This window comes from Bidens hawaiensis, unplaced genomic scaffold (assembly GCF_021521415.1).
Source record: "Bidens hawaiensis isolate Kalapana, Puna unplaced genomic scaffold, B.hawaiensis_p1.1 tig00021137_1, whole genome shotgun sequence".
Classification (NCBI taxonomy): Eukaryota; Viridiplantae; Streptophyta; class Magnoliopsida; order Asterales; family Asteraceae; genus Bidens; species Bidens hawaiensis.
Window position 1 is genome coordinate 95,014 of NW_027493268.1, and position 8,476 is coordinate 103,489.

Genomic DNA, 8,476 nt, shown 5'->3' on the forward strand with positions numbered 1-8,476 from the left:
GACTCCGCGTATACCGGTTGAGGGCTAAAATAATGCCTCATCAAAGTATCGTTAGCACCCGATCGATCACGATCACGAGGTGGTGCTCTAACCCTCGGGAGTCGGGGTTGATGGGCTTGATTTTGCAAGAGATTTACCACGGCTGCGGTCAAAACTCCCCCTACATGAAGAAGCAAATCATCCTCTTCGGAGGAGTCGGAATCAGACGAGTACGACGACATTATTTTTAAAAAAAAAAATGGGACGATGGGTTGTTTGGAGATTGAAGTTGTGTTTGATATGGTAAAAATGGGTTGATTTAAAGAAATGGGTAAGTTTGATGTTTTTTGAAGTTGTGTTAAAGTGTTGTATAAAATGGGTAATATATAGTAGTAGAAAAATTTTTTTTTTTTAAAAAATTAAGAGCCAACGGCTCATTTTATCTTTCAAACGGCTATTTTCACCACTCCCCATGCCCCTCACGCTCAACCTGTCCCGCGAACCCCCTGGCGCCTGCCTCTTTTTCCGCGCTCGTGCCCCTCTCGCGCCTCGGTGGTGTGGTGCTCGCGCCCCGGGGCGCGAGTGGTTGTCCTCTTGCGCCCTTTCTCACGCTCCACACCCCTCAGCCTAACATATCCATGAGCTTGGGACCCATCATAAATTCATGTAACCATACCCATCATTGCAACCTTTTACAACAATGAATACTTTCCTTTTCTTTTTCTTTTTCTATTTTCTTTTATCACACACCGATCCGACCGTCTTCCTCCACTCATACTCATGTGTAAGTTCAAATTTCATTTATTATATTCATATAATAATCAATCTTTCTTTTGATTTGCAATATACCAGACTTCAGGTTAATGGGTTTTCTTTATTTGGGTCATATGCTTGTTTCTTGATTTCAAGCTTCAATTTTTATTTTGTTATTAATGATTATGATCAATCTTTCTTTTGATTTACAACTATACTAGTCTTTAGGTTAATGGGTTTTCTTTATTTGAATGATCTGTGTGTTTCTTCATTTCAAGTTTCAATTTTTATTTTGGTTACTTTGACACTTGACAGTTGAATATAAGCATGATGTTAAACAAGCTATTATTCTGCTATTTCATCAATGGATAATATGTGATTAGTTTATCCCATTTTTTTGTTTAAAAGATCTATCTGTTTTTTTTTTTTTTTAATTTTAAATTTAAAGTTCCAATTTTTTACCTTGGTACCTGTTTTACTTTTATTAATTCAATGCCACCCTGACGTATTCAAGAAATTGCTTTTCAGTTTTAACCCAAAGTATATTCATTTTTTTTTTGTAACAGGAATCTAGTTGGTTTGAAGAATTTGAAAGAAACAAGAGTAATATTAATTTTCCCCCAAATTGAAACACAGAAGAGTGATATACTCTCAATCTAAGCAGTTAATGCGAAAAAATATCGGATATCGGTCAAGGACCGATATCGGAGATATCGGTTATCGAAGTGAGATATCGGTGGGATATCGGCAATTATAATATAATGTAAAATTCATACATATAGCAGTTTAATACTAATAATTCAGTATAGTCTCCTACCATAAACAAATTAACCTTTTGCAAATTGCAAAACACTAGCAATCGCAGCAAGTAAGAATTGATTAAGACTTAAAACACTAACATTAGTCCAATATCGGTTAATATCGTTGATATTATTGGTACCAATATTTTGAACCGATATTCTGATGATGTATCGTCAATGGACCAATAACCGATACATCACTGATATATCGTTGATATATCGGTGATATCGACTGCATAGCTCTCAATTTACAATCTTTTTGTGATTATAAAACAAACCCACCTCAAATTTTACATTTTTATTAGATTCTTGAAGTTTGGTTACAAAAAGATGGGATCTTTTGCTGGACATGTGGTTCCAGGTTCACTGTTTCTTGTAGTTGGGGTGTGGCATATATGGTGCACCGTGGTCCGATACGCATCAGACCCGAACTCGTTTCGTGTTAGGGTTTGGAACCCTGTACCGGGTTTCAATGGGAAATTGGAGTATTTGGAACTTTATGTTATATCAATTGGAGCTTTTGTTGATATGTGCATAGAGCTTTTGTATTCACCTCAACTTAAGTTCTTTGTTAATGGTGTTTTGAACCCGCACCATTTGAATGATTTTGAGCATGGTGGAATGCTTCTCATGTTCTTTGTTTACGGGATTGTCGTGTTACTCTCTGAAAAGACCAGGTTAGTCCTCGTTATTCATACATTGCTTATACTTTTTAATTGTTAAATTCTGTTAATGATTTGCTATCAAAATTTTGAATGTGTTATCATGCTATATGAATGTTACATCATATAAGAGTATGTGTTATGGTCTGTGAGAGGTGATGTGGCGCCTCACTCACACACATCTCACCACCCCCCAGCGACGAAGCTTGGACAAAAAACGTGCCCCGACCAGTTAATCTTAAGCTTTTGTTATAATATTTTATTTAACAAACAATTTGATTTTTCTCAATTTGAAGTGATGTATTTTTTTTATAAAGTAATTTTTTTAAAACATAATTTAATATTAATTTTATTTTGTATGCAATTTGTATATAAATAATGAATATTTGCTGTCTTAAAAAAATTAAATTAAAGGGTGAGTGAGTGAGTGAGTGAGGCCATAAGATAGGTTGAGTGATTGTGAGGGTTAGCCTATATTTTAGAAAGAGAAACAAAAGGACAGAAAGAGAGTTAATCCAAAGTCTAAGCTATCTTCTTTATACCTTAACCATCCTTTAATATTGGTGGCAACTAACTGATTAATTGTTAGTTGCATGTTTACAAGAATTACAATAATAACCCTTCTAGATCTACATTTATCATTTAAGACCCTACACTATCTAGTAGTGTGACAGTGAGGAGGGTGGTGATGTGGCGCTGAGGTGAGTGAGTGTGGCCTCTCACTCATAGTATCTTTCTTTTATTTGATTTAAAGTATCTTATTTGCGGGAACTCACCTATGCGCTACGCTATTCACTATAGCGGGCTCTACAAGCACTATTGACAACAGGGCTTGCAAATCTATGAAATTAATATGATTTACTATAATAAGTGGCATTGATGAATAAAGATTAATCTATTACATAGAACTCAATATATGCCATCAATATCAAGATCTCTACATTTTAACTCTTGACTTTGACTTTTTTGGTCAAATTTCAGCTTCCTTCCGTTACCAGAAGGCGCACTATGCTTAATATCAGCAGCAGCATTCTGTGCAGAGTATCTATTATTCTTTTTCCACTCAACAACACACAAAGGGCTAGAGGGTCATTATCATCTGCTTCTTGTTTTTCTTGTGGCCTTTTGCCTATTATCAGTTGTGGCTGCAGCTCTATGGCCCGCAAGTTTCCCGGTTGACCTCTGCAGTGGCATTGCTATAACCCTTCAAGGTTTATGGTTCTATCAAACTGCATTCACCCTCTACGGGCCCACGATGCCAGATGGATGTAAACTTGAAAGGAATGAGGGCACGTGCTCGTCACATGACCATGTGATTCACGGGCAGTTGCTAGCTAACTTTCAAATGTTTGGGCTTGTTTTTTTGGTTCTTGTTGGAGTTGTTGGGTCATACATTATTGCAGATAGAAGATATGGGAAGTCTGAGTTCGGAATGATCCATATGAAACCCGTTGATGGATTTCACGAGCAGTTATAATGAGTTGTGTGTTACAGTTTTGACCCTTTTGAGGTAGGAAAGTGTCTGCATAATTCAGATGTAGTTTTGACTTTCAAGAGTTCCAAGAAAAAAAAATTTCCGTCGTTTAAATTTGATCAAATTGGATTAATACTATGTTTGGGCGTAGCGCTGGCTTGACTTGTTTATCTTAACCAGCTGAAATATTGAGCTTGAGCTCGGTTCATCAAAAGCTCGAGCTAGATAGTCTCTTTTACTTTTAAACTTTTTTATACTTCCTGTATTTTACACATCGATTTGTAATAAACATCATATTCAAATAAAAAACGCCGGTGAAAAGTTAAAACACCATATGTAAAATTTAAACACCTTTTGAAACAAATACACAGTTCAGTACACTTGAAAAATGTTTGTTTTCTTTTTATATGACAATATTATACTTAATAAAGATAAAAACCGTTCGATTTTATGGTATAATTTTCAAATAATAATTAACGAATAAAAAGATATTTATGCTTTAAAAAAATTGTAGAACTTCTAAAAGTCAATAAATTGATGACTATTACATTTTTATTTGTTACCAAAATTTACACAGATTGGATTTGTGACAACTAAACTAATCTAAGTCATTGATTAACCTTTAATCAATAGCTCAAAATCCTTATAGTTACTTTTTAGGCTTTAAATTAAACAACCAAGCCTCAACTCGAGCCAACCTTGGCCCGGGATCGACTCGTTTACAGACTGAGTTGGCTTGGCTTGTTTCAAACAAGCTTTTTTCAAATGAGCCGCAAGATTTTCAATCAACCATATTTAGGTAGATGGAGTTGGAGCTGCAATTGAGCCGGTAACTGTTTTCATCATTCTACAAACCGTCAAGGAGACCAAACTGATAAAAAGCTTGGTTCTACCAAATTGACTGTTTTCACCAAAATATAAAGCAAGGCACAAAAAAAAAAACAAACAGAAATTTCAAATTTTGTCGACCAGAATCATATAAGCCGGTAAACGACACTAGTTACATCAATTCAAGTCTAGCACAACATTTGTAACACGGCAGCCTTATTCAACTCCCAAATATAATCAAAGTTAACAATATAACAAACACGAAGCTTTTCAATAACTGACAATGGATTCTATAAGCTCATGAAGCGGGGCAAGTTCCTTCTTATCGATCAAAGAAAACTCCTGCGTATCAAATCATAATATTATCAAAATAACTAAAATAAACAAGAAGCACACTGTTGGTGAGTGTAAGAAGCTTACACATGTAAACAATATGAAATGCTTGAAACAGGTGTTCAGATGGGCTTCCTCTTTAAGACTCACAATCTTCTGAAAATGCGTATGATAGATATGAGCATACACACGAAACAAACGTTTGAATATCGTTTTCACGACATCCCTAAAATTTCCAGGAAATGGAGCACCTGCAAAGTAATTCAATAGTATTGTCACAATCGGTTATTATTTAGGCTACAAATGATAAGAGACAAGAAATAAATTACCAAGCCTTTGAGGGAATATGGATTCATCATCCAACTGGGATTCAATCCAATCCATCAAGTACTCAACATATTTTGGAGCCGAAACTTCAATAGGCTTCTTGATTTGCACACCATCGGCCCAACGATACTCATACCTGTAAATTATATTTACATAAGTTAAAAAATTATTTATCTTTATAAATAATAATAACGATAATAGTGCTAAGGCATACTTGGGACCCGCAGTCATAGTTGGGCAGATCTCTGGTGTACAGAACTCAGTTAGGGTGCCATAAAGAAGATTCACTTGATTGAAGAAATCCACAGCTGAAAATCAAAAGTCAAAGGTCAAAATACAAAAGTTGAACCACCTTCATATAGGTTTTAGATAATAAAGTTTATTGATTTAACTGTTGACAGCAAGCCATTCATTTATATCCTCTCCAGGAGGAAGTCGCACAGCTTCTCTCAGGTTTCCACTACCCAAAGTAGCATCAATGTGTTGCCTTAATTGTGCCCCCTGTAAATAAAAAATAAATTTTTAATGAACCAAGACATTTTATAGTAATTATAACTTATAAGATATATTTGTTTTCAACCTTGCTCCCTGAAGGTGCACTCTTCTTTGGACGGAACGTCCTTTGGTTCCTGCAAAAATGGCACAATATGGAATATTTATTTATTTAGTAAAAGCAATGTGTATATTTGGAATGTTAACCAATAAACAATATGATTACAAAAGCATACACTTTTTGTTACTTTGGTTAGACAAATAACAATGATCTAAGGTATAGCTCATATATGTGTTTTTGTTTTAAAGTCAACTATATATATGGTTATCAACTATTCATGCAAGTTCTATAGCTAACCTACCCCTACTACTTATGATTGAAAATGAGTATAGTGAACCAAATTCAATGTTTATAATTAACTTTTTAGGCTTCTCTCAACAAACAATATACTGATGCACCAAAGCTACAACTCTCATTAAATCGGTTGATGAATACGGTGGCCATTAAGTTAGAAGTCGCTCTCCATAATTAATCAGTTTGTTACCATGTGGATCCCACAAACATGGTAACAAACATTGTGAAAAGATAGTGACACAAGGTAGCCCGGTAGGGGACCAATAGGGCTAATGCCACTAAATATGCGATATATCCGCTGTATATATGCATGAATACGGCTTTGCGTACTGGGTATGCAATAATCATTATTATAGAACACTCTGAATAGACCAACTTCATATACTTTCTATTTATCGTGATTTAATCTTCTTATAATTATTCATTGCTAAATTAGGAGTTATCGGATAGTTCTATACGGATTAATACTTATCTCAACACACTGAGTTTTCTTACTTGATTTGGGCACCCTTAATTAATTATGATTACGTCTTTAGATTCGGTTGATGCTCAATCAACTTATTTTACCTTTAAATCGTTGCGTAAAAGATTGCATTTCAGTTTTAACCTTTGTGAGATTGAGTAACATTTCCATTTCCAAAATCAAGTGTGAATAACAAGTTTTTGATTAGTTGATGGTTTCATTCACCAAAGAAAAAAGACTTGTATCGAATCTTCATGAGCATCCATATGAATTTTGATCTCAGATGTTAGGATTTAATACATTTTAAAGTTGAGGGAGATTGTATTGAATCATATCAGTATTATGGTTCATGAATCTCATCGATATGATTCTCATTAAGATGATTTGACCTAGTTAGAATTTATTGATCAACATCCGGGAGAAGTTTCATCGTAAAATTACTTAAAAGTTCAACCGAATCTTGCAAACACTTCTCAAAAATGCGTGTATGATATTTCGCGGGTTTTAGCTCACATAGCATTATAGTGAGCTAAAACACACAAAACATCAAAAACTCGTTTTCAAGACGCATACGCAAGATCTAGTTAACAACATTTAGTGATTTCACAACGAAGCTTCTCCCAAAACTTAACAAAAAAAACCTAAATCAAAACATCTCAATGAGATTCCCAAATCAATACAAACACCCCCAAATTCAAAACATAATAAATCCCGACCCGATATCAAAATTCATAAGGATGTTCATATAGATTCAATACAAATCCTTTTCTTTAGTTAACAAAATCATCAACCAACCGAAAACTTAGCTGGCAATTAATTTCGTAAAACTATTAATCAAACCCACAAAAATTAAACCCAAAATGTAATCTTTTTATGAACGATCGCATGCAAAATAAGGTGATCGAGCATCAATCGAATCAAGAACCGTGAAATTAAAGGTGATCGGATTAAATTAACGATACCCAGATCAAGAAAATGAACCCGATGCGTGTTAAAGCTTTAGATACAAGAAAGATTAATAAAATCAGATTGAAACCCTAAAGATTGAAGATGTGAAATTGATTGATGTTACCTGCCGAGACCGAAGAGGCTCATGGCGATGGAGAGAAGAAAAGTGAGATAGTGTGTGTGTGTGTGTGTTTGATCGAATTTGAGGGAGAAAGTGGGCGGTTAAAGGCACTTTTTACACATTATTATTATTGAAAAAGTGAGTTTGGGTCAAAATGTGTAACACGAAACTAAAAAAAATTGAAACCGAACAAATACGAAACTAAGAAAACGGACAAAAACAGAACAAAAACAAAAAACAAGTCCGGAATTGACCAAAAAGAAACCAAAACCCAACCCGTCCTGTGTGAAAACTCATGTTGGCTTGAAACTTGAACCGAACCCGTTCCAATCTCAAACCTGTCTCATGCGGAAACCCGTTCCGATTTGAAACCTGCCACATTTCCTTATAACACTAACCCATATCGACCCATTTCTTTGAATATGTCGACCCATTTTGACACGAAAATAACATGATGAAATTTCAAATGACCTATTTTGACTCATTTAATTAAAATCTCTGATCCAAACCAACCCATTTAATTTTTAAAAACCCAAATTACCCCATTTGAAATGATTTGGGTCAAGATTGCCACCCTTATGTAATAGCACAGGAACTATTCTTGTATAAATGAGTCAAGTGACAAAAACAATTTAAATAGTTGTTTGAGAAGGTTGTTAATTAAGTCTGTTACTTTTGGTTTGAGTACAGTGAAGACCCAAGTTTGTTCCTTATTTATGTTATTTTTGATGGATTAGAGTAATGAAGGGTTTGAGTTAGGTCTTGTGTAAGGTTGTTAGTTCGAATTCTGAGCCCACCCGGGTTTCCGTCCCATCGTGTGTTACGCTAGAGAATTCTGCTCTTGTGGCTGCACAACGACCGTCAAGTGGTGGCCGGCGATATGGTTTACTAGGAGAACACCCAAGCCAAACTCTAAAGTCAATGTGGGCCTGATTAAGCTA

General features: G+C 35.0%; 2 protein-coding genes across 2 annotated transcripts; one reads left to right on the forward strand and one right to left on the reverse strand.

The window, feature by feature from the left end:
• Positions 1 to 1,779: 1,779 nt before the first annotated feature.
• On the forward strand, positions 1,780 to 3,671 carry LOC143562774 (uncharacterized). The gene is made up of 2 exons (XM_077050488.1): positions 1,780 to 2,209; positions 3,176 to 3,671. Exons 1-2 carry the CDS (start codon positions 1,863 to 1,865, stop codon positions 3,669 to 3,671), a joined length of 843 nt encoding a protein of 280 aa, XP_076906603.1. The 5' UTR covers positions 1,780 to 1,862.
• A 1,013-nt stretch (positions 3,672 to 4,684) lies between these two features.
• LOC143562775 (MOB kinase activator-like 1A) lies at positions 4,685 to 7,624 on the reverse strand. The gene is made up of 7 exons (XM_077050490.1): positions 7,539 to 7,624; positions 5,737 to 5,785; positions 5,549 to 5,657; positions 5,371 to 5,464; positions 5,159 to 5,292; positions 4,917 to 5,080; positions 4,685 to 4,838 (listed from the first exon to the last, which is right to left on the reverse strand). The coding sequence occupies exons 1-7, from the start codon at positions 7,559 to 7,561 to the stop codon at positions 4,767 to 4,769; spliced, it is 645 nt and encodes a 214-aa protein (XP_076906605.1). The 5' UTR covers positions 7,562 to 7,624; the 3' UTR covers positions 4,685 to 4,766.
• Between the last annotated feature and the right edge of the window lie 852 nt (positions 7,625 to 8,476).

What these genes read in the sequence shown, in the direction of transcription:
- LOC143562774 (XM_077050488.1), top strand. Translation starts at nt 1,863, where the DNA reads ATGGGATCTTTTGCTGGACATGTGGTTCCAGGTTCACTGTTTCTTGTA. An exon ending in TTACTCTCTGAAAAGACCAG is followed by an intron (nt 2,210 to 3,175) that starts GTTAGTCCTCGT and finishes GTCAAATTTCAG; the next exon opens with CTTCCTTCCGTTACCAGAAG.
- LOC143562775 (XM_077050490.1), bottom strand. Translation starts at nt 7,561, where the DNA reads ATGAGCCTCTTCGGTCTCGGCAG. An exon ending in AGCCTCTTCGGTCTCGGCAG is followed by an intron (nt 5,786 to 7,538) that starts GTAACATCAATC and finishes CCATTTTTGCAG; the next exon opens with GAACCAAAGGACGTTCCGTC. An exon ending in ACTATGACTGCGGGTCCCAA is followed by an intron (nt 5,293 to 5,370) that starts GTATGCCTTAGC and finishes TATAATTTACAG; the next exon opens with GTATGAGTATCGTTGGGCCG.